Below are 26,662 nucleotides of genomic sequence, written 5' to 3' on the forward strand. Positions count from 1 at the left end.
TTTTTTTTAGAAGACAACCTAAAGTATTGATCTAGGCCCATTTTGGTATATTTCATGCCACCATTTCACCGCCAAATGCGATCAAATAAAAATAAATTGTTCACTTTTTCACAAACTTTAGGTTTCTCACTGAAATTATTTACAAACAGCTTGTGCAATTATGGCACAAATGGTTGTAAATGCTTCTCTGGGATCCCCTTTGTTCAGAAATAGCAGACATATATGGCTTTGGAGTTGCTTTTTGGTAATTAGAAGGCCGCTAAATGCCACTGTGCACCCCACGTGTATTATGCCCAGCAGTGAAGGGGTTAATTAGGGAGCTTGTAGGGTTAATTTTAGCTTTAGTGTAGTAGACAACCCCAAGTATTGATCTAGGCCCATTTTGGTATATTTCATGCCACCATTTCACCGCCAAATGCGATCAAATAATAAAAAAAAAAAAGTTAAATTTTTCACAATTTTAGGTTTCTCACTGAAATCATTTACAAACAGCTTGTGCAATTATTCAGAAATAGCAGACATATATGGCTTTGGCGTTGCTTTTTGGTAATTAGAAGGCTGCTAAATGCCGCTGCGCACCACATGCGTATTATGCCCAGCAGTGCAGGGGTTAGAGAGCTTGTAGGGTTAATTTTAGCTTTAGTGTAGTGAAGTAGACAACCCAAAGTATTGATCTAGGTCCATTTTGGTATATTTCATGCCACCATTTCACCGCCAAATGCGATCAAATAAAAATAAATTTTTCACAAACTTTAGGTTTCTCACTGAAATCATTTACAAACAGCTTGTGCAATTATGGCACAAATGGTTGTAAATGCTTCTCTGGGATCCCCTTTGTTCAGAAATAGCAGATATATATGGCTTTGGCATTGCGCAGCGACATTTAGCAACCTTCTAATTACCAAAAAGCATCACACGTGCATTATGGCTAGCAGTGAAGGGGTTAATTAGGTAGCATGTAGGGAGCTTGCAGGGTTAATTTTAGCTTTAGTGTAGAGATCAGCCTCCCACCTGACACATTACACCCCTGATCCCTCCCAAACAGCTCTCTTCCCTCCCCCACAATTGTCCCCGCCATGTTAAGTACTGGCAGAAAGTCTGCCAGTACTAAAATAAAAGCTATCTTTGATTTTTTTTTAAAATAAGCATATTTACATATGCTGCTCTGTAGGTTCCCCCCTTAGCCCCCAACCTCCCTGATCCCCCCTCAAACAGCTCTCTAACCCTCCCACTCTAACTTATTAGTAGCCATCTTGGGTACTGGCAGCTGTCTGCCAGTACCCAGTTTACAATAAAATATATATTTTTTTATATTTTTTCTGTAGTGTAGCTTGCCCCCCCCCCACAGATCCCTTAGATAATTTTTATTTTTGTAAAATCTTTTTCTGCAGTGTATCGGTTCACACCCGCTCCCTACCCGTGCACGCACCTGAGTAGCGTTTGCGGATTGGTGGCTAAATGTACTAACAAACGCTTATGCTAACCTTTTGAAATACAGCTCTTAGTTGCCAAAATAATGTATATTATTGAAATGAATTGGTCTATTTAAGAATGTTGTTATCAGAGTCATGTAAGGTCTTATGAACTCTGTGTCACAAGAGGGGAGATCACACTAGACTGAGCTAAGATGCATGGTATGCTGGACGCATTCTGGAAGGACAGATCTTTTTTTAAATTGACATGAAACTTACATTTATTCTTTTGTTATTCAGATACAGCATGTCATTTTAAACAAATTCTCAATTTACTTCTATTATTTAATCTGCTTCATTCTCTTGGTATCCTTAGTTGAAAAGTTTATCTAGGTAGGTTCAGGAGAAGCAATGCACTACTGGGAAATAGCTGCTGATTGGTGGCTGCACACAAATGTTTCTTGTCATTGGTTCAGTAGATATGTTAAGCTCCTAGAAGTGCAATGCTGCTGCTTCAACAAAGGATAGCAAAAGAGCAAAGCAAATTTGATAATAGAAGTAAATTGGAAAGTTGTTTAAAACCACATGCTCTGTCTGAATCAGAAAGAAAAAAATTGAAGTTTCATGTCCCTTTAAGTCACATTTAACAAAACAAAAAAAAAGTGCCTGCCCTTAATATTAAAAAGTGCCTATCATTAATATTATAGATGTGTTGCTTAGAGTGGAACCATTTACATTTCATATACATGACTTGGATAGTGGCTGTACACCAGTATACGTATTAACTATACATAAAGGAGAAAAAAAAAAGCCATACCCGTATTACTCAACGAACACTGGCTGATTATAGTTACTCCAATCAGCAGGTAATATCCCAGGCCGAAGCAATACTGCACAAGGTGCATGACGCCATCTGAAAAGACGCTAACAAAGACACATTCCATCAACCGTCTTACACTGAGAAGCCACACAAGGGTAAGGGCTAAGACTACTGAAAGCTCTCCCCCTAAAGAAGAAAAGATGATTTTTACCAAAAAATAAAAGGAATATACAAGTACAAAATGCTTTAATGTGTTAAAGCATTTTATTATTGCATTGTTGCTTGCATATATGTACAACAAGGCACTACTGTGAGCTAGCTGGACATCGTGTGAGCCAAAGACAAGAGGCATATATGTGCTCACCAAGTAGCTCCCAGTAGTGCATTGCTGCTCCTACCTATGTATTTGATAAGCAAAGTAAACCGAAAAGTCTTGTAATATGACATTTGTCTATGTGAACCATGAAAGTTTAAAGGGACATTCCGGTCAAAATTTAAATGCACAGAGATGAATTACATCTTTGAATAGAAACACATCTGCATTATACATGTATTGGCAAAAATGCTTCTAGTAAAAGTTATCAATGTTTTAGTGTTAACATTTTTCTCTGCACGCGCATGTGAAGCATAGCTAGATATTCTCAGTGCACCAGCATTTTAAATACTGCAGCTGCCCAGACCGCCAGTGGGGCTTATATCATGTCAGCAATTAACAAATTGAGTCAGCACCAGACAGTACAAGCACCTCAGGCTCTCTGAGCAAGTGCTGTGTTTAAAATGTTGGTGCACGGTGCATACTTAAATACACATTTGAAAAAGCTATAGCTTTTATTAGAAGCACTTTTGCTAATACATGTACATTACAAAAATGCTTCTTTACAAAACTGAAATGCATCCACGTGGATTCGAATTTTGGCTGGAATGTCCCTTTAATTATTGCATTTTGTCCCTTTGAACCTCCACATTAATATCTGCTTTAGTGCCAGCTTAGTCTAAAAAGCTCAAACTAATACATTTACCAATATATAAAATAAATAAGTGTGGTGGTAATATATGCCCCACCTGATTTGTTGAGTACTGATCTAAATATATTACTAAAAAGTAATTATTAAGAAATATAGTTGTAAAATAAAGGCAACACCATTTATTCTAATTAAACACCGATGTTGTCATTACTTATAAATTTTAAGGTATAGGGCACTATTTTTGTTCAACCTCCAGGCAGAAAGTTCAGGGTCAGCCACCTCCACAGGAATAATCAGAGAAAGAAGCAACTCCAGCCTTGGATACATTTAAAAAGTGACCTTTATTTTTCTTGCATGGTCCAAAGTACAAAAAAGAAACAGTGATGTCTGCAAGTAAACATACAATGCTGTCTTTTATACTTTCACAAAGAAGTAAGCATTCCTTAACATCCTATTACACAATATCACCACCTAGTGGTCATTTTTCATGTTTCATTTTCTTTAATGGGAAATGCCATCTATTGCAATGGTTCTCAACCCAAGTGACCTTAAGGGACATGCCACCCACATTTTTTCTTTTATGATTTAGAAAGAGAATGCAATGTTAAACATCTTTCTTATTTACTTATATTATCTAATTTGTTTGATTCTCTTGATATTCTTTGATGAAAAGCATATCTAGAAATGCTCACTAGCTGCACATAGAAGCATCATGTGATTGGCTCACCATGTACATTGCTTTTTATTCAAATAAGGATATTTAAAAAATGAAGCAAAATAAAATTATGGAAGTTAATTGTAATGTTGTTTAAATTTCTATTCTCTATCTGAATCATGAAAGAAAGATTTTGGGTTTAGTGGCCCTTTAAGACCTGGTAAATTGTAGCCAGATGTCTCCAGGTAGTGTGTGTGTGTGTGTGTGTATATTTTAGTGACAGAGAGGGAAGAAAATATGTACTTTCATTGGTGTCAGTGGAATGGTATGAGTTACTTACCTGCAGTGTCCAGGTCCAATCTCATCTGCTCCTTGTTCCCTGCTCCTTGTCCTACCACTGAACTGCTGCTACGTATGCACAGCGCACATGTGCAATGGCACTCCGACAGGCCTGCCTGGCATTCCTTATGTGTGGAGCGGCAGGCCTGTCAGAGCATGAAGCGGGAGCATAAAGCAAGAATTAGCAGCGCTAAGGGTAGCAATAGGGTATCTACTATGCAGTATATATAAATTAATAGGTAATACCTGATGACTAGTAAGTGTGGACTTCAAATGTGGGTATTAAGTTATATCAAATAGTAAATTAGATTAAATAATTTAGCATACAATAATCTATAAAACAAGTACTAAGTGTGAGTTAGAGAATGAGTTTATTCTTAATACTATATAAAAAAAAAAAAAATATTACACTAAATCAATAATCAGGATCCGGATCCTCTACACATAAAATATGTAACTATTATATTAGTCTAAGATGGACCAAGTGGTTAGAAATATAAGATATCTATAAAATATGAAAAAATCTAAAAGCAATTGGGCGAGAAAAAAATATATCAGCAAAATATGAAAAAGAGAGAGAAAAAGAGTGTCCAAGTGCTATTAATCCTTTTTAATTCCCAAAAATATAGGGGACAAAATCAGTGATGAAAATAAATTGTGTATATACATAGGATGGTGCCCTTTAAATGGTGGGCTTTATGTTTCTTTATTAACCCTTAGGGAGATTAGGATTTTTGGGGGAGTCCTAGCCATATTAGGGTTATAATGTGAGTAGGCTTTATGTTTCTTTATTAACCCTTAGGGAGATTAGTTTTTTTTTTGGGAGTCCTAGTCATATTAGGGATATAGTGTGAGACAGTATCTTCTTTTTTCTTTTCTTTTTTTCCCCATGAAGCGGGGGCATGTCAGGTCGGGGCCCACCAGCAGGGGCCATTGAGAAACCAGGATCTATTGGGTATTTTATGTAACATTATAAACACACAATCTAAATATATACAAAAATAAAAAACAAAAACATAACATGGCACAACTCTAGCCACAATATCAAAAAAATAGTTGCAGAATTCCTCAATACTCAGCAAAGTTGTATCTAAAACACATGTTTTTCTTTAAGCAAAATTGTTACCTAAATAAAGCCCAATCAAAAACCTTATTGAAGCCTTTTGGGACCAATGTTTCTAATTTGTTAATCCAATACATTTCCCTCACTTTTAACCCGTTGATGACAGGGTTAATTTGTCTACTTTGGAAAAAAGTTCCGATGTAAACAAATTGAAATACCGCAATTGTGCACGTGATCGCGAGAGTTCAATGATGGCATTCGCATTCTGGAAGCGCCATTGGCTTCAGGACAGCTAAAAGGCTAGGACGTTCCATGCCGTCCCAACGGTGCTAAAGCCCAGCGCAGTTAAGACGGCATGAAACGTCCCAACGGCGTTAAAAGGTTAAATCATGTTACCTCTCTCCTCCTCTTCTGGGACAATCAACTCTTTCAATAATTTGGAAGTGTAACTGGCTGATATTGTGTCCTGCTTACAAGAAGTTGGAGGAGACAGGGGCATCCTTATTCCTGCATCTTATATTGGATTTGTGTTCCGTAATTTGTTCTCTTTCTTCTCTACAGGACTCATCTACATAATTCAAACTACACGGACAAGAATGATGTAGGTGGGTCCTGTAGAGAAGAGAACAAATTACGGAACACAAATCCAATATAGGATGCCCCTGTCTCCTCCCACTTATTGGAAGCAGGACACAATATCAGCCAGTTACACTTCCAATTTATTGAAAGAGTTGATTGTCCCAGAAGAGGAGGAGACAGGGAACATCTTTTAAAAGTGAGGGAAATTTATTGGATTAAGAAATTAGAAACATTGGACCCAAAAGCCCTCAATAAGGATTTTGACTGGGCTCTATTTAGATAACAATTTTGTTTAAAGCTTCTGTTCAGATACAATTTAGTAGAGTAATTCTGCAACTATTTTTTTTGATAATGTGGATAGAGTTGTACTATGCAATCTTTTGCTTTTAATTTTTGTATATATATGTTTAGATATTGTGTAATAGGATGTGGGTGTAGAAAAAGACAGCTTTGTTCCCTTTTCTTTTCCCGGGAGCAGCTTGCGGGGTAATTCCCCAGAAGAAGTTTAAAAGTTCCTTGCGATTGACTCGCTAGCTAGTTCAGCTATAAGAGACTCCAGACTCAGGCGGGCCGTAGCCTCGCAGAGCGCCACACAATACTCCTGGTAAGCACTCCAGGACAAGTGGCTAGGAGCGGGGAGCGATGGAGTAGCGTCCTCTCACAACACCTGTGTGCAGATTATCTGCACAGCACCTCCCCCAACGGAAGTCTCTCGAGGCCGGTACCGCTATTCTCAAATCCAACATTTTTTGCTCTGAAGCTCCCGCACCTGCAAATTGGCCGTGAATAAGGGTTAGCAGTGGTTGCTGAACCGGCCTCTATCTACCTACTACAGTGGATCTTTGGTGGGTTGGCTCTTGTGCTAGCTGTGGCGGATAAAGACCCCCTTGTCCCCCTGGATTCAGACGGCATCTGGCGGGGCACTTGCTCAGTTAAGTGACCGCACTGTGAGAGGAGGCATACGGCTGGGACCGGACTGCAGGTACCCGCTGGTATCCTTCAAAGACTGGAACAGCAGGAGCTGTGCTGGGTGGGACCTGCATCAAGAATTCACAGTCAAGCAAGGATAGTGTTCTGTGCACCCGCTCAGCTGGGTGACCGCATTGGAGGAGAGGAGCCCCGCGGTTGGTCCGGTTTGCAGGCACTCGCTGGTGTCCTTTGAGGGCTGGAATAGTAGAAATTGCCCTGAGCTGAGTCGAACTTGCATCGAGAACAGATGGCAACTCCCTGGATCTGCCACAGCGATAGGCTTACTGGTGGTCTGCTGGTTCTGTGGGAAATTGTAAGGCAAGAGGAGAAGATCCCTACACATTGCCAGCATAAATTAGAGGCATAAGTTTGTTGCCGGACTCGCTATGTTAGATAATGCCTGGAAATCGTGGTGGTAAGAGCCCGGCTTGAAATCTGACTGTGTGCTTGATAAAGGCTTATGCTTGTCATAATTTATGCTTAGCTTGTCTCTACCTGTTAATTTTTATCTTTAGATACAAGTATCGCTAGCTTTCATTTAAAATTCACATTGATCTAGGATACTCATTACTGCTCTGCATATAATACAAAAGGGTTTTTGATGGTACCGTTCTGTGGGACAACATCACTAAAGCTGACTGTCTGATATTTTTATTAGCTATAGCTGGGGCTAATATATGGGATATTGTTAGTAGGCTCTTTTAAAAAAAAAAAAAAATTTTTTGGTTATAGCTGCAACAATATATTGTATGAGGTGAATGCTATTGATCTTTGTATTTTGTTCCTATTACATGGTCTCTCTCTTTTCAGGACTCTTCTGTTATAGGTATTAACCCGCTCAAGGGTATATCCTATTTAATTAGGATCTTTGTGCTGTAACCTGATATAATCTGGGATATTAAACTAGGAACAGCGCTAGGCGATTTATTTTGTAATCTGGGCTATATTGTATAATATTCTGTGTCTTGATGGGTATCCCAGTACATTAAAGGATAAAGTAAAAGAGGAAAGGGGGAGAGAAATAGAGAAAGAAGGGAAAAGGGGCAAGCTTAAAATTTCAGCTTTGAAAGCATAACTAAACTCCCTCAAACCGAAAGATTTGTAAATTAAAGATATAATCAAAGGGCTCAGTTTTGGTATAGGTGAAACTGGTTACTGAAAATTTAAAAATAACTGGAGGCAGGCCTAACAATTACTCAGTAATACCTACACACTAGCACCCCAGTATAATCCCTTAGGGGATAGTAACACCCCACTACCTTTCACACTAATTTAAAAGAAAAAAAAAAAAAAGGAAAAACTGTTATCCACTGATAGGTGGTCTTTTGTGTTTTTTTAGTTTCTCACTATCTTCCACATCACAATCACTTTCTTTTTTTCTATTATTATTTTTCTTTTTCTTTTCTTTTGCACACACTTAAATGGAAAAATTTGTCACTCAGGTAAAACATCATTCTCCCACAATGCCTGCCAAAGCTAAAGATAAGAGAGCTAAGGTCACTGATACTAGTTCTGATTCCATTGAAACACCTCTACCCCCCTTTGACATGCAAACCCTGGTAGCGCAGCTAAGCAATCTTTTCTCCCCACAATTTGACATAATTTAAAAAAACAAAAACAAAAAAAAAACTGGTATTTCTTCTGAACTAGTTGCACTAAACTCTGAGGTGAAACAGTTTGCCAATAGGATGACAGAGGTGGAGAATAGAGTTTCAGACCTAGAGGATCTAGTCAATTCGCAAGAATCAGTTTTAACTACACAAATATCTAAAATCCAAAATATGCAAGCTCGTCTGGAGGATCTGGAAGATCGCTCCAGACGTAACAACATTAGAATAGTTGGACTGCCAGAAACCCAAGACTATATGGACCTAATAGAATTTACTAGTAAAACGCTGCCTCTGGCGCTAGGATTCCCTGCTCACCGCCTCCCTCTCCCTATTGAAAGAGCCCATAGAATAGGCCCTAGGAGACCTATTGAAAACAATTCAAGACCTAGAATGTGTATTTTCAAATTATTAAGGTATCAAGACAAATTAGAAATTTTAAAATCATTCAGAAAAATAGATTCACTCACTATGGGGGGAAAAAATATCCTGTTATTTCAAGATTTTTCTACGGAGACGTCTCAAAAAAGGAAGAGCATGGCTCCCATATGTACATTAATGATTCAAAAAGGCCTAAAAGCCCGTATGATATATCCAGCTAAAATCATTGTTGAAGAGAATGGTAATAGGCATACATTAAGTGATGTTAATGAGGCAAAAGAATTTATAAACTCTAAATAAATAGTAAATCAGGTAGAGATAGAGTTTCTCAAGACACAGACTATATGCAAAACGTTATAAATATAGTAGGAGCTAATGTTAAAGAAACTTTATCATGTGTGTATCTTTTCTTTTTATGTAAGATAATATGTATATATTTTTTTCGGTATCCAGGGGGGGGGGGGGGGTCCCTTTATGTTTTGTGTTATCTGGGTTTTTTTTTTTTTTTCCTCTCTCTCTATCTTTGCTCTTTCTTTTGCTATTTCTCCCTGTCTTTCAGATAGACACTGTAACTCTAGTACTAACTCTCCCTAGGAAGAGGAAAAAATGGAGAGAAATAAAAAGAAGAGGTTACCATGCTAGATGATTTAAACATACTCTCATGGAATGTGGGTGGCATCATCTCACCGATCAAGCGCAAACTTATTATCTGAGAGTTAGGCAAATATAATCCAAGTATTGTTTTCTTACAGGAAACGCATTTAAAGGAATCTGAAATCTCTAAATTAAAATCTAAATGGGTCGGTGAGGTGTTGGCCACTCCGTGTGTAAATAGAAAGTTCGGAGTCGCTATTTTATTAAATAAAAATTTAACATATGAGATCAGTAAGATTGAACTAGATAAAGATGCAAGGTATAGGATTATACAGATCCACGTTAATACGGTTAAGCTAGTGCTCTGTAATATCTATGCCCCAAATAAATTTTCGGAAGAATTTTGGGAAAAAATTAAGATCAAATTATTCCCATTTGCATCAGCTAATTTGATTGTAGGGGGTGATTTCAATATGTCTTTATTTCCAGAAGCAGAAAGATTTACTAAAAAAAAATATGAAAGAGCACAATAAATGTGCTAAATATTTTAAAGGTTTTTGCTCTAAACTTAAGCTTTATGATATATGGCGTATTAAAAACCCTGACTTACATACTTTTACATGTGAATCTAAATCACATAAATCTTTCGAGAATTGATTTTTTACTGGTAGCTGAATCTCTTTCTATAATGAAGATTGAACCCCAGATAAATGATATTATAGTATCAGACCATGCGATCATCTCATTGTCTTTTCAGACTGGGACTAGGTCTAAATCTGAAAGTCAAACCATCCCCTTCCCACGTTATCTATATAATAACACCAGGTTTTCCTATTGGTTGAAACAGAAGTGGAAAGACTACTGTACGTACAACCTTGCATATCTTAATAAAGTTGAAACTTTTTGGGAAGCATCTAAATCGGTGCTAAGGGGAGAAATTAAATCATATGTAAGTACTAGGAAAAAGAAATCACTTGCCAGGGAAAGACAATTATCCAATCAGGTCAAAAACGATTATAAGAAGTTCTATAATAATCCTTCAGATATAAACTGGGGGAACTACAATAAAGCTAGACAGGAAAGGGATATCGTATTAAAACAAAAATCCCAGGAAGAAGAGCAAAAGATTAATATAAAGTTTAAAGGATTTCATGGCTGCTCGGCCAAATACCTGGCCAGTATAATTAAAAATAGAAAGAAGAAAAATTTTATATTAGCGATTAAAGATGGTGACCAGAGGTGTACAGATTCTAGAGATATCAGCAAGTTATTTTTTAATTATTATCAGCAACTTTATACTAACTCTAGTGGTGATAATTTTAACCAAGAAAACTTCTGGTCACAAGTTACAATACCTCAAATCGCAGAGGAACAACTGACAGCCCTGAATGCACCCATTACTCTACAAGAGATAGTCAAGGCAATTAACGAGGCTAATTTGAATAAGGCAGCAGGTCCAGACTGTCTACCGGTGGAATACTTGAAAATCTTGGTAGAAGAGGTCAGCCCTATATTAGAAAAACTTTTTAATAGTTACTTTGTACATAATACCCCAATATCTGTTTATTTCTCAGCGGCAAATATTACGTTAATACCAAAAAAAGGTAAAAACATGGAAGATCTAGCATCATATAGACCAATATCGGTCTTAAATGCAGACTATAAAATTCTAACATCAATTGTGGCTGCCAGATTAATGATTCTATAAGAGTAGGGGGCGCCCTAAATTGCAATTGTAACAGTGGTAAGGTGTAATCCTATTATATACAGATTTCTAGCAATCAGATCAGAACAATCAAATGTCAGATACAATCGAAAAAATGAATATCATAAAAAAAATGTATTAAATAATAAATAATGAAATATAATGCCACAACATATAGTGTGACACTTTATTCAACAAGTGAGCGACACTTGATATTAGTTGTAACAGTTCAGATTACTTAGTGGAAAGTCACTGTGTGGAGAACAGATATTATAGAGGCAGCAATCTGTAGAGAATCCGGCCGGGATCCCAAGAAGATGATCTACAAAACATAAAAGAGACAGATGCGCCACATGGCCCAATATTGTTTGTTCAGCGGGGTAGATATATTCTAGTGGTATCAATATTAACTCACAATCTAGGGAGCACTCCAGTTAGTGCAGCAGGAGCAGTCTGGGATTAATCACAGTCACCCAGCAGACCGACCTCTAGGGCAAAATGGTATGGTTCTGTGATGGAGATACAAGCAAAAACAAAAGTGCCTATATGGCCTAGTACTGTTTGAACCAGAGGATGGTGTTATGTATATTTGAAAATATACTCACAATTTGTATAGCATCTTCATTGATGCTAATCAGGCAGGAAGGGATCAATGCAGTCACCCAACAGACTATGGCAGGTTTTCACAGCAGGCAGAGCAGCAGAGCTCTCAAGGATCAGGTTAGGTCCAAATGATACACAATAGCAAGTGTTTAAATAAAAAGTTGATACTTTACTTGATAAAACAAATAAAAACAAGCGACGCGTTTCTCAGCACACAGGCTGTTTCCTCAGGCTTATAAAAATGTAACTAAAACACTTGCTATTTATAACAAACAATTGTAACAACCTAATTAGGCACACATGTTTAGGGGAGTGACAGAGAGCAAGCCACTATGGTAACATCCTATCACAATTTACTATGATGGGTGGTGAATATGATATTAACATAACATAACCTTCTAATACAATAAAAATCCTCAGAGATCATACATGTTTTATCTCTTATTAATATATCAAATACACACAAATTAGGAGATCCTATTGGGCACCACCTGACCTAGTGGCGATTTTATGATTCCCTATCCGATTTTAATGATGTTCCTTATATAAGTTTATTTTATTATATTAGGCCATGTAAGCTAAGGGAATTTGTAATTGTCATTAAGAAATTTTACCTTGATCTTGTGTAACTGTCGATGTTTGTTTGTGTTTAATTCCTTATCGGCGTTCCCTAATGGAGTCTGCGCATGCGTGTGCGCTCATCTATTGGTCATTACATGGCAAGAGCGCATGCGTGTAATGGAGTAGGCACATTGGGTCTAGCCAATGAAGAAGAGTCCAGCCTTGGGCCAATCAAATGGTGATATCCCATCATGTGATGTGCCCAATTTCGTCACTAGAATGTGTATTATAGATCGGAGCAGCGGATAGCAGGTCCACTCCATAACATTGGAGGCGGAACTGTTAAAGACAGTCTGTCAGATAATAGTTAACACTAAAGTCCATGCGTTCATGTAGGGCTAAAATGTACAGGTCAAAGAAATATAATCCATGATATTCAGTGACTACTATATTTATCGAGTCACTGATCACATGACAAACTCATAATAGCAACCAGTCAGCGATATTGTAACCAATCAAATTAATAAATAACTGTTGTATGTCGGTAGGGAACAGAGTCTGTAAAGAGGTGTCAGATGTTGTTGATATAAATATTAGAGAGCGACACACGCTCACTATAGGCTCCAAATTATTGGGCATAATACAATGTTAGATTAGCATGTTTGTTCCTAACCATCAAACTCGATGACAGCATTAATGGCAGTTTAATTCTTAGAATTCAGAATGCTATTAAACTATAGTGTGGACATGAGTGAAGTGAAGTGTATAATGAGTGTTTATAGCAAGTGAAAATTGTAACTCAAATGACCTTTCCTAAATAAATGCGAATCATGTAAGTATTCCCTAAGTAGTGAGCTACGTTTTTTAAGAATTGTATAAGACATATTAGAACAGAGTTGTTTAAATAGCAGGTGTAAACATATTATAAAAAATATTATAAAAATGGGTTATTCCTAATAAATATTAGGAACACTACAGTGATAATAGTGACTAAAATGAACCATATAGATTCTCATGGTGCCATAGTGTAAGGACATACTAATAAGTGATGGAGACTAGAGTGTATAGATGTAACTAGAGTTGGTAATAGTAACTATAGTGAAGTGTTCGAACCAATGTAGGTAAGCTATAAGCTAATAGGTGTTAAGTGTTAGTGTTTTGTTAACACCCTTCTAATGAATATTATAATGCTAAAATATAAATGCACCCACAATCAGTTAATTTTGTACATAATAATTTATGGAAAACCTAATAATAGGTGAAAACATATGTGAATTGTGTGTCAAAAATAAGCTATTATAGTGAAAAAATAAAAAAACAGAATAAAAAAGTAAAAGAATAAAAAAGTAAGGATAGGGAAAACCCTATTAGATTAATTGGTAAGTTGAGACATAGAAATCTAAAGGCCAGGATTGTCAAACTTGCATTAATAGAGAAGAAATTGGTCCTATTTGGGCAGTTCCAGCTATATCTTGAGCCTGAATAGATTACTGGGTTCACATAGTCAGATATTAAATGCAGCTAAATCTACACATTCGTTAAGCCCATCTGGTGCCAACGTGTGTAATTTATGTATCCAGTAAGTCTCTCTACGACGCAAACTGAGAAATGGATTATGACTATTTCGAGAAATTTGCTCAATGGGTATAATTGATAGTGTTTTCGTACTGCCTTTGTGTGCAAAAGCACAATGTCTCGAAAGGCTGTGCTTCAGATATTTTCTTTTAATGTTGTAAGTGTGTTCACTCCAGCGTTTCTTAATAGCGCGACTCGTTCGCCCTACATATTGAGCCCCACATTGGCAACTCACCAAATAAATGACATAGGTTGATTCACAAGATAGCCTCTTATTAATTTTGAAATGTTCTCCTGTCTGATGGGAGGAAAAGAGATTAGTGCCACTTTTAACAATTTTGCACATATTACATTTGTGCTTCATGCACTTGAAAATTCCATTTTGAGGGACAAAATTGCCCAAAAAGGTCTTTCTTTGGCCTATTCGATGGTTAGAGGTGACGGCCTTATCTCTTACGATCTTGCTAGGGGCTAGTTTGTTTTTAAGGGTGGGTGCCCTTCTATAAACTATCCTAGGCTTGGACGGGATGAATTTTCTAAGATGTGGATCATCACAAATGATGGGCCAATGTCTTGTTATGATTTTCTGAATCTCGCGATAGTTACTGTTAAAGCCAGTAATGAATGGCGGTGTCTTGTTATACTTTTCAATAGTTCTTTCCCTTGTTTTATTTATTTGGTTCTTGTCTGATATAAGATAGGTGTTCCTGTCATCCTGTAGTGCTCTAAGGTATCCTTTTTGGATAAGATCCAAAGGATAACCTTTTTCTAAGAATCTATCCTTCAGAATCAGTGATTGCCTTTTGTAACTTTCTACGGTGCTACAGTTTCGTCTTATCCTTCTAAACTGCCCATAGGGCACGTTTCTCTTCCAACTCATATAGTGGTTGCTGGTGAAATTTAGGAAACTGTTGCAATCGACTTTTTTGAAAAAAGTTTCTGACATAATTGTACCATCACTAGCGAAAGATAGTGATAGATCCAAGAATTCAATCTTATTAGATTGGATATTGGAAGTAAATTCCAAATCAAATTCATTGGCATTAAGTGATGAAGTAAATATGACAGCCTCCTCATGACTCCCCCTATACAAGATAAGTAGGTCATCTATATAACGGCCATAGAACACCAGACTCGCACCCATAGGAGACCCATAAATGTGGGTCTCCTCAAATTTGCCCATATATAAATTGGCAAAACTGGGTGCGAATCTGGTGCCCATGGCCGTACCCTTTACCTGGAGATAGTGTAGTCCCTGATATAAAAAGTAATTATGATGAAGTATGAAGTGAATTATTTCGCTAATAAATTGTTGTTGTCTGGGCGGCATGTAAATATCAGTGGCTAGGTATGATTGGATGACCGTTAGTCCTTTATCGTGTGGAATGTTGGAGTAAAGTGAGCTTACATCACTGGTAATCCACCAAAGCTTGTTGTCAGTTTTCTTAATACCTAGATTATTTAGTTTATTTAGCAGATCTGTAGAATCCCTAATGAATGAGGGTAAATTTATAACGTGTTTTTGTAAAAAAGAGTCAACATAAGCGGAAAGGTGGTCAGTCAGACTATCTATACCTGCCACAATTGGGCGGCCTGGGGGGTGAGATGTATTTTTATGAATCTTGGGCAAGTGGTAGTAAAATGCTACACAGGGATTTTTAGGATAAAGATATTCTTTTTCCTTCTTGGATATAATGCCCTCATCAAATCCTTCTTTAAGAAGTGAGTAAAGTTGTTTTTGGTATATGGGGGTAGGATCTTTCGCTAAGAGTTTATAATAACTCTCATCTTTCAAGATTTTATCAGCTTCTAAAATATAGTCAGATCTATTTTGGAGGACAATACCCCCACCCTTGTCCGCCTGGCGTATTATGATGTCTGAATTTGATGAAAGTATTTCAAGAGCTTGGCGTTCACCAGGACTTAAATTGTGTCTGTATTTGGTTTTTTTAGACAATTTTTCTAAATCTTTGAGTACCATTGATTGAAAAATGCTGATGTGCGAGTTTCTCACACGAGGGGGATTAAAATTTGATTTGGGCTTAAAGTCTGTTTGTATATATTTCTCATTGAGTTGTTGTAATAATGTATCAGGATCAAAAGAGACCACACCATCTCTCAGATGTTTGTCCATAGAATCCAAAACAATGGGTAGACTATCAGTATTTTTTAAACGTTTTTCTGCAAAATATTTTTGTAGGGAAAGCTTTCTAGTGAAGCTGTTGATGTCCACAAACAGTTGGAACATGTTGGGACCATTAGTAGGGCTGAAGGATAACCCTTTTCCTAATACTCTGATTTCGTCATCAGATAATGTATGATCTGACAAATTAAAAATTCCCTTTTTATATTTTAATAACTTCTCTTTTTTGGAGGTTGAGGATTTTCCTCTATTTCCTCGTTTGTGTGTATCCTTTTTTGTCTTGGTGGTCGAGGGGACATGGACCAATGTTCTACACGGGGGTCTGGGCCCATCTCTAAAAAAGGAATATTATTGTGTTCATTGTTAGTAGATGTACCTGGAGTATTAGGGGACTGATAATTATCAGAATTTAGTGGCTGGAATCTATTCGTAGATTCGAATGATCTATTAGAGGGTCTAGAAGGATTGGAGTTATCAAGGCCTCTAGGATCATTAGTGAAGACTCTTTCTTTCATAGCGGATCTTTCGTTATATGTGTCAGTAATCGTATTGAATGGTCTATCAATATGTTTGTGGTTTCTAAACCTGTTTGAGGGGTATCCATTATTTTCATAAAATCTCTGATGATTGCCATCATTATGTTTGTGTGTCCTATTAAAATCATTTGATCTATCCCAAGAGTTATATGTATGGGGATTGTTAAGTTGATGATATTGGTGTTTATTTTCACGATAAGTGTCATAGTTGGAATTGGTGTTATTATGAGGTTGATGGTTTCTATGGTGACCTCTTTGTTGATATTGTTGATTATCAGAAGAGTTATGTGTACCGTCTTTGGCCATGTCAACTTCAGGAAATCTGTGCCTATATTGTCTGTCCATATGTGGATCAGGGTGTCTATCTCCCTGATTGTGAGACCATCTATTGTTGTAGTTATTGTTATCATGTCTCCTGGGAGTGAACCTAGGTGAGTCATAGTATCTATCTCCCTGATTGTGGGTTGATCTATTGTTGAAGTTATTAACATCCTGTCTCCTAGGAGTAAACCTTGGTGGATAATTGGATGGTTTCATGGAACTATTGGTATTTGTCCCATTTTTCCGGTTATAGGTGTATATTTCACCTTTGGCGTAATCACCCTCATCTCTTATTAGTTTTTTATTTTTCCTTTTTATAATTTCGTTCTGGTATTCCTCAGCTTGGTCATATGCTGACTTTCTTAATCCCTCAAATTCAGTGTGATTCACAAATTTTTCTAGATTCTGTTGTATATTATCTATTTCTATACCAGCCTCATTATACAAATGTTTCCTATGTTTGATCAGAATATCTATAAAAGTGTTAGCACAGACACTGAGGGCATCTTCCCATTCTTTGAGGATATTACTGTTGTCTTTAAAAGAACAATTCTTAAAGACTCTCAATCCTCTAGGTATCAATTTTTTGTTTTTATACTTTTGTAATGTTTCAAAATCCCACCAGTGTCTATGCTCAGACTTCAATGAGTTCTCTAATTTAGTAAATAAAGTGTACATGGAGGGGTCAGAATCATTTTCATTCCCAGTTTGGTGTGCAGTGGTGCCCAAACTATTATTGTTTTTCCTCTTATTGGATCTTTCAATAGCAGACAGCATAATTAGCAAGGTCGACTACCCCTAAAAGGCCTATGGCAAAACACACCTAGGTGTATTCGCACAATTATTCTATAAGAGTAGGGGGCGCCCTAAATTGCAATTGTAACAGTGGTAAGGTGTAATCCTATTATATACAGATTTCTAGCAATCAGATCAGAACAATCAAATGTCAGATACAATCGAAAAAATGAATATCATAAAAAAATGTATTAAATAATAAATAATGAAATATAATGCCACAACATATAGTGTGACACTTTTGCCCTAGAGGTCGGTCTGCTGGGTGACTGTGATTAATCCCAGACTGCTCCTGCTGCACTAACTGGAGTGCTCCCTAGATTGTGAGTTAATATTGATACCACTAGAATATATCTACCCCGCTGAACAAACAATATTGGGCCATGTGGCGCATCTGTCTCTTTTATGTTTTGTAGATCATCTTCTTGGGATCCCGGCCGGATTCTCTACAGATTGCTGCCTCTATAATATCTGTTCTCCACACAGTGACTTTCCACTAAGTAATCTGAACTGTTACAACTAATATCAAGTGTCGCTCACTTGTTGAATAAAGTGTCACACTATATGTTGTGGCATTATATTTCATTATTTATTATTTAATACATTTTTTTATGATATTCATTTTTTCGATTGTATCTGACATTTGATGTAACAAAAGATGTGAACGATGATACTCTGTGTGTTATGAAACTGCACATACCACAACGTTTTCTAAAACATTTTGATACCATAAGTTTCTGTTTATTAATGTCCCGTGGAATGCCTGGGAATAAATTATTGTTGGTGTATTTGTCCCTGACAATTTTGCTCGGCGCTAGAGCTGTTTTTAGGGTTGGTGCCCTCCTATAAACTACCTTGGGTTTGTCACCCAAAAGTTGCTTAAGGGTAGGATCATTGGTGAGGATAGACCAATGTTTCTTGAGAATTTTATTTACTGCAAGGTGGTTAGAATTATATCTGGTAATGAAGAGGGGGGGATTAGTATCCTTGAAGACAGTCTGGTTTCCAGCTTTATTAATGAAGTAATTCGACCTATCTTCTTTCCTGACCCTATCCATCTCCCTGGATATCAGGTCTGGTGGATAGCCTTTTTCAAGAAATCTCTCGCCAATAATTTTGGCCTGTGTGTCATAATCATCAATTGATGAACAATTTCTCCTAATCCGTCTAAATTGTCCGTAAGGGACATTCATTTTCCAACATTTATAGTGGTTGCTCTCAAAGTGGAGAAAACTGTTGCAATCAACTGTCTTGAAAAAGGTTTTTGATGATACGTGTCCACAAGATTTTCGTCAAACAAATTCCACCCATTTATTTTTGAAGAATCAGCTATTGTGCTATTTGACATCAGGAAGCAGGAGTCGTATTAACGAACACTTGGGTTTGCAACATTAGTTAACAATAAGTTTGACAGCATTGCTTTGCCTGTCCTTAACTTGTTATTAAGTCGCATATTTAATTTAACATTTTTTAAGAGGAAGTTAAGGCTGAAATTATAAAAGCACGATTTATGTAGACTGAATAGGTATGGGAAACATATCATTATATGTATTAGTTTGTTTATTTATATTTCATGAAGTACAATTTTATAGGAAATGTGTTCCTGTTCTTAACAGTGTTTTGCTTATGTTTTTTATTATCATCAATACACAATGATGATTTATTTTGATGCACACAAACGATGATTTGGTCACTAGTATGGTCTGCTGAAGTTTGGTATCTGTACTAAATTATGTTTGGGCTGTTGGTTGCCATACCAACCTTCTAGCAGACAGGTGCTAACACTTAATGACCATCAAGGTTGGAGCCATCTGATTGGCTAATTAGTAGGTTTAGTTTTGTATAAAGCAAGTGTATTCTGAATGTGTTTTTATAATTTTTTAGCCTGATGAAACAGCTTGTTATAGCTGAGAAACGCGTCGCATTTTAATAAAGATTTTTACAGAAATACACTTGCTTTTTGGACAATCTTTATATCATTTACATGCTGCTCAAACTTTGATTGGCACCTGAGAGTTAATCTGCTTTCACCTGGAGGGATCAGTCTACTGGGCGACTGTTTGGTTCCAGTTTGCAGTGTATGCACCTGCAGGTGCTTTGGATCTTGTAAGTAGGATTGCTCAGATTGCCATTCACTTGTACAAACGTTACTGGGCTATGGTTTGCATATTTTTTGTTCACTCAGGAACCTGTTAATCACCATCACCAAGGACCACAACTGATACGTGAGACACATCAGTGAGCTGGACCACTGAGAGGCTCCAGTCTGCTTCAATAGCACCATTGGGTGCGTCTCCTTTGTGAGTATCCAATTGCTACCCTGTTAATTGTTATATCTGGTATCTGGCTATACTAGGCCATGTTTGGCGCCTCTGTGTTTTCTTTTTTTCTAGTTACCCATCTTTCAGGAAGACCATCCTAAGACCGAGAGCTGCCTACTACTGTTTTTTTTGGACTTACCACTGATTGGGACTATATCTATATCACTTACTGGACTTTATGTTGGTACACTTTTATATATATGTATGTTTCTGTATATATATATATCTCTTATAAGTATTAATTTAGTTAACTGATATTGTTTGAACATATGTTTAGTTGTTAGGCTATAGGAGGCGCCCCCTAAGGGCAGTAATACACATTGATGTGTATTACACCCTCATTTCATCCTGATTTTAATAGGACACACAAACATAATGATGGCAATCATCAGAGATTTTATGAAAATAATGGATACCCCTCAAACAGGTTTAGAAACCACAAACATATTGATAGACCATTCAATACGATTACTGACACATATAACGAAAGATCCGCTATGAAAGAAAGAGTCTTCACTAATGATCCTAGAGGCCTTGATAACTCCAATCCTTCTAGACCCTCTAATAGATCATTCGAATCTACGAATAGATTCCAGCCACTAAATTCTGATAATTATCAGTCCCCTAATACTCCAGGTACATCTACTAACAATGAACACAATAATATTCCTTTTTTAGAGATGGGCCCAGACCCCCGTGTAGAACATTGGTCCATGTCCCCTCGACCACCAAGACAAAAAAGGATACACACAAACGAGGAAATAGAGGAAAATCCTCAACCTCCAAAAAAGAGAAGTTATTAAAATATAAAAAGGGAATTTTTAATTTGTCAGATCATACATTATCTGATGACGAAATCAGAGTATTAGGAAAAGGGTTATCCTTCAGCCCTACTAATGGTCCCAACATGTTCCAACTGTTTGTGGACATCAACAGCTTCACTAGAAAGCTTTCCCTACAAAAATATTTTGCAGAAAAACGTTTAAAAAATACTGATAGTCTACCCATTGTTTTGGATTCTATGGACAAACATCTGAGAGATGGTGTGGTCTCTTTTGATCCTGATACATTATTACAACAACTCAATGAGAAATATATACAAACAGACTTTAAGCCCAAATCAAATTTTAATCCCCCTCGTGTGAGAAACTCGCACATCAGCATTTTTCAATCAATGGTACTCAAAGATTTAGAAAAATTGTCTAAAAAAAACCAAATACAGACACAATTTAAGTCCTGGTGAACGCCAAGCTCTTGAAATACTTTCATCAAATTCAGACATCATAATACGCCAGGCGGACAAGGGTGGGGGTATTGTCCTCCAAAATAGATCTGACTATATTTTAGAAGCTGATAAAATCTTGAAAGATGAGAGTTATTATAAACTCTTAGCGAAAGATCCTACCCCCATATACCAAAAACAACTTTACTCACTTCTTAAAGAAGGATTTGATGAGGGCATTATATCCAAGAAGGAAAAAGAATATCTTTATCCTAAAAATCCCTGTGTAGCATTTTACTACCACTTGCCCAAGATTCATAAAAATACATCTCACCCCCCAGGCCGCCCAATTGTGGCAGGTATAGATAGTCTGACTGACCACCTTTCCGCTTATGTTGACTCTTTTTTACAAAAACACGTTATAAATTTACCCTCATTCATTAGGGATTCTACAGATCTGCTAAATAAACTAAATAATCTAGGTATTAAGAAAACTGACAACAAGCTTTGGTGGATTACCAGTGATGTAAGCTCACTTTACTCCAACATTCCACACGATAAAGGACTAACGGTCATCCAATCATACCTAGCCACTGATATTTACATGCCGCCCAGACAACAACAATTTATTAGCGAAATAATTCACTTCATACTTCATCATAATTACTTTTTATATCAGGGACTACACTATCTCCAGGTAAAGGGTACGGCCATGGGCACCAGATTCGCACCCAGTTTTGCCAATTTATATATGGGCAAATTTGAGGAGACCCACATTTATGGGTCTCCTATGGGTGCGAGTCTGGTGTTCTATGGCCGTTATATAGATGACCTACTTATCTTGTATAGGGGGAGTCATGAGGAGGCTGTCATATTTACTTCATCACTTAATGCCAATGAATTTGATTTGGAATTTACTTCCAATATCCAATCTAATAAGATTGAATTCTTGGATCTATCACTATCTTTCGCTAGTGATGGTACAATTATGTCAGAAACTTTTTTCAAAAAAGTCGATTGCAACAGTTTCCTAAATTTCACCAGCAACCACTATATGAGTTGGAAGAGAAACGTGCCCTATGGGCAGTTTAGAAGGATAAGACGAAACTGTAGCACCGTAGAAAGTTACAAAAGGCAATCACTGATTCTGAAGGATAGATTCTTAGAAAAAGGTTATCCTTTGGATCTTATCCAAAAAGGATACCTTAGAGCACTACAGGATGACAGGAACACCTATCTTATATCAGACAAGAACCAAATAAATAAAACAAGGGAAAGAACTATTGAAAAGTATAACAAGACACCGCCATTCATTACTGGCTTTAACAGTAACTATCGCGAGATTCAGAAAATCATAACAAGACATTGGCCCATCATTTGTGATGATCCACATCTTAGAAAATTCATCCCGTCCAAGCCTAGGATAGTTTATAGAAGGGCACCCACCCTTAAAAACAAACTAGCCCCTAGCAAGATCGTAAGAGATAAGGCCGTCACCTCTAACCATCGAATAGGCCAAAGAAAGACCTTTTTGGGCAATTTTGTCCCTCAAAATGGAATTTTCAAGTGCATGAAGCGCAAATGTAATATGTGCAAAATTGTTAAAAGTGGCACTAATCTCTTTTCCTCCCATCAGACAGGAGAACATTTCAAAATTAATAAGAGGCTATCTTGTGAATCAACCTATGTCATTTATTTGGTGAGTTGCCAATGTGGGGCTCAATATGTAGGGCGAACGAGTCGCGCTATTAAGAAACGCTGGAGTGAACACACTTACAACATTAAAAGAAAATATCTGAAGCACAGCCTTTCGAGACATTGTGCTTTTGCACACAAAGGCAGTACGAAAACACTATCAATAATACCCATTGAGCAAATTTCTCGAAATAGTCATAATCCATTTCTCAGTTTGCGTCGTAGAGAGACTTACTGGATACATAAATTACACACGTTGGCACCAGATGGGCTTAACGAATGTGTAGATTTAGCTGCATTTAATATCTGACTATGTGAACCCAGTAATCTATTCAGGCTCAAGATATAGCTGGAACTGCCCAAATAGGACCAATTTCTTCTCTATTAATGCAAGTTTGACAATCCTGGCCTTTAGATTTCTAGGTCTCAACTTACCAATTAATCTAATAGGGTTTTCCCTATCCTTACTTTTTTATTCTTTTACTTTTTTATTCTGTTTTTTTATTTTTTCACTATAATAGCTTATTTTTTGACACACAATTCACATATGTTTTCACCTATTATTAGGTTTTCCATAAATTATTATGTACAAAATTAACTGATTGTGGGTGCATTTATATTTTAGCATTATAATATTCATTAGAAGGGTGTTAACAAAACACTAACACTTAACACCTATTAGCTTATAGCTTACCTACATTGGTTCGAACACTTCACTATAGTTACTATTACCAACTCTAGTTACATCTATACACTCTAGTCTCCATCACTTATTAGTATGTCCTTACACTATGGCACCATGAGAATCTATATGGTTCATTTTAGTCACTATTATCACTGTAGTGTTCCTAATATTTATTAGGAATAACCCATTTTTATAATATTTTTTATAATATGTTTACACCTGCTATTTAAACAACTCTGTTCTAATATGTCTTATACAATTCTTAAAAAACGTAGCTCACTACTTAGGGAATACTTACATGATTCGCATTTATTTAGGAAAGGTCATTTGAGTTACAATTTTCACTTGCTATAAACACTCATTATACACTTCACTTCACTCATGTCCACACTATAGTTTAATAGCATTCTGAATTCTAAGAATTAAACTGCCATTAATGCTGTCATCGAGTTTGATGGTTAGGAACAAACATGCTAATCTAACATTGTATTATGCCCAATAATTTGGAGCCTATAGTGAGCGTGTGTCGCTCTCTAATATTTATATCAACAACATCTGACACCTCTTTACAGACTCTGTTCCCTACCGACATACAACAGTTATTTATTAATTTGATTGGTTACAATATCGCTGACTGGTTGCTATTATGAGTTTGTCATGTGATCAGTGACTCGATAAATATAGTAGTCACTGAATATCATGGATTATATTTCTTTGACCTGTACATTTTAGCCCTACATGAACGCATGGACTTTAGTGTTAACTATTATCTGACAGACTGTCTTTAACAGTTCCGCCTCCAATGTTATGGAGTGGACCTGCTATCCGCTGCTCCGATCTATAATACACATTCTAGTGACGAAATTGGGCACATCACATGATGGGATATCACCATTTGATTGGCCCAAGGCTGGACTCTTCTTCATTGGCTAGACCCAATGTGCCTACTCCATTACACGCATGCGCTCTTGCCATGTAATGACCAATAGATGAGCGCACACGCATGCGCAGACTCCATTAGGGAACGCCGATAAGGAATTAAACACAAACAAACATCGACAGTTACACAAGATCAAGGTAAAATTTCTTAATGACAATTACAAATTCCCTTAGCTTACATGGCCTAATATAATAAAATAAACTTATATAAGGAACATCATTAAAATCGGATAGGGAATCATAAAATCGCCACTAGGTCAGGTGGTGCCCAATAGGATCTCCTAATTTGTGTGTATTTGATATATTAATAAGAGATAAAACATGTATGATCTCTGAGGATTTTTATTGTATTAGAAGGTTATGTTATGTTAATATCATATTCACCACCCATCATAGTAAATTGTGATAGGATGTTACCATAGTGGCTTGCTCTCTGTCACTCCCCTAAACATGTGTGCCTAATTAGGTTGTTACAATTGTTTGTTATAAATAGCAAGTGTTTTAGTTACATTTTTATAAGCCTGAGGAAACAGCCTGTGTGCTGAGAAACGCGTCGCTTGTTTTTATTTGTTTTATCAAGTAAAGTATCAACTTTTTATTTAAACACTTGCTATTGTGTATCATTTGGACCTAACCTGATCCTTGAGAGCTCTGCTGCTCTGCCTGCTGTGAAAACCTGCCATAGTCTGTTGGGTGACTGCATTGATCCCTTCCTGCCTGATTAGCATCAATGAAGATGCTATACAAATTGTGAGTATATTTTCAAATATACATAACACCATCCTCTGGTTCAAACAGTACTAGGCCATATAGGCACTTTTGTTTTTGCTTGTATCTCCATCACAGAACCATACCATTTTGCCCTAGAGGTCGGTCTGCTGGGTGACTGTGATTAATCCCAGACTGCTCCTGCTGCACTAACTGGAGTGCTCCCTAGATTGTGAGTTAATATTGATACCACTAGAATATATCTACCCCGCTGAACAAACAATATTGGGCCATGTGGCGCATCTGTCTCTTTTATGTTTTGCCAGATTAATGAACTGTCTTGATAAAATCATTCATCTGGACCAAACGGGCTTCATGGCATCAAGAAAATCATCAAAAAACATACGTAAAGTTATAACTTTCTTAGATTATATATGGAATACAGGGAAACAAACAAAATTTGATACAGCTTTACTAACACTTGATGCCGAGAAGGCCTTTGATTCAATCGAATGGGAGTACCTTTTCAAAGCACTGGAAAGATTTGGATTTAAAAATCATTTTGTTCATTTTATACATAATCTATATAAGAATCCAATATCCTTCCTCTTAATTAACGGATCATTAACTAAGGCAATCTCACTAAGAAAAGGTACGAGACAGGGCTGTCCACTCTCCCCTTTACTTTTTAATATCGCTCTTGAACCTCTGGCCATCTGGTTAAGACAGGTATGTATAGGGACCCCTATAGTGACACCTGCATTAAAAATTCTTTTATATGCAGATGATATTATTATTTTTTTATATAATACTCCGCAGGTAATACCCCTAATTTTAACATGTTTAAATCTTTTTAGCACCTTTTCAGGATATAAAATAAATTACACTAAAAGTGAATTAATGTGGCTTCAGAAGACTAGATATAGTATGCGGGAAATTCCATTTAAAGTTGTTGATACTCTTATATATCTAGGTCTATACCTACATAAAAATCCTCAGAATTGGTATAATCTAAACTATCAAATGCTTATACAAAAGATCAAGACAAACCTAGAAATTTGGACAGCTTTCCCGCTGTCTATAACAGCAAGAGTTAGCCTAGTAAAAACTATTATTTTCCCACAACTCCTATATCCCTTACAGAATCTCCCTCTGCTTTTAAAAAAATCGGATATTAATAAAATAAATGCTATGTTTAGTAAATTTATCTGGCAGGGTAGGAAACCACGTATCTCTCTCAATAAATTAACTCAAAAACGCAATATGGCGGGTTTGGCATTACCCAATATTAGTCTTTATAATTTGGCCGCCTTGGTTAAAATTGCATTTGATTGGTTAGCAGAAACTAATTGGTTTTCGTCAATTGACCTTGAAAGTTATATGATTTATCCTTATTTACTGAAAGCTATTCTACATAATCCTATGGATGAAATTCCAAAAAATGTACGTAATCTAATTTCTATTAACAA

At 36.7% G+C, this 26,662-nt stretch overlaps 1 protein-coding gene across 2 annotated transcripts in view; it reads right to left on the reverse strand.

Moving 5' to 3' along the window:
• SRD5A3 (steroid 5 alpha-reductase 3) overlaps positions 1-26,662 on the reverse strand; it is a 43,772-nt gene that overhangs the window by 11,371 nt on the left and 5,739 nt on the right. For both annotated transcript variants that reach the window (XM_053703961.1, XM_053703960.1), the window contains exon 3: positions 2,230-2,418. In XM_053703961.1, coding sequence (XP_053559936.1) covers positions 2,230-2,418 — 189 coding nt within the window. The remainder of the gene's footprint in view (positions 1-2,229; positions 2,419-26,662) is intronic.

This window comes from Bombina bombina, chromosome 2, assembly GCF_027579735.1.
Source record: "Bombina bombina isolate aBomBom1 chromosome 2, aBomBom1.pri, whole genome shotgun sequence".
In the NCBI taxonomy this organism is placed as follows: domain Eukaryota; kingdom Metazoa; phylum Chordata; class Amphibia; order Anura; family Bombinatoridae; genus Bombina; species Bombina bombina.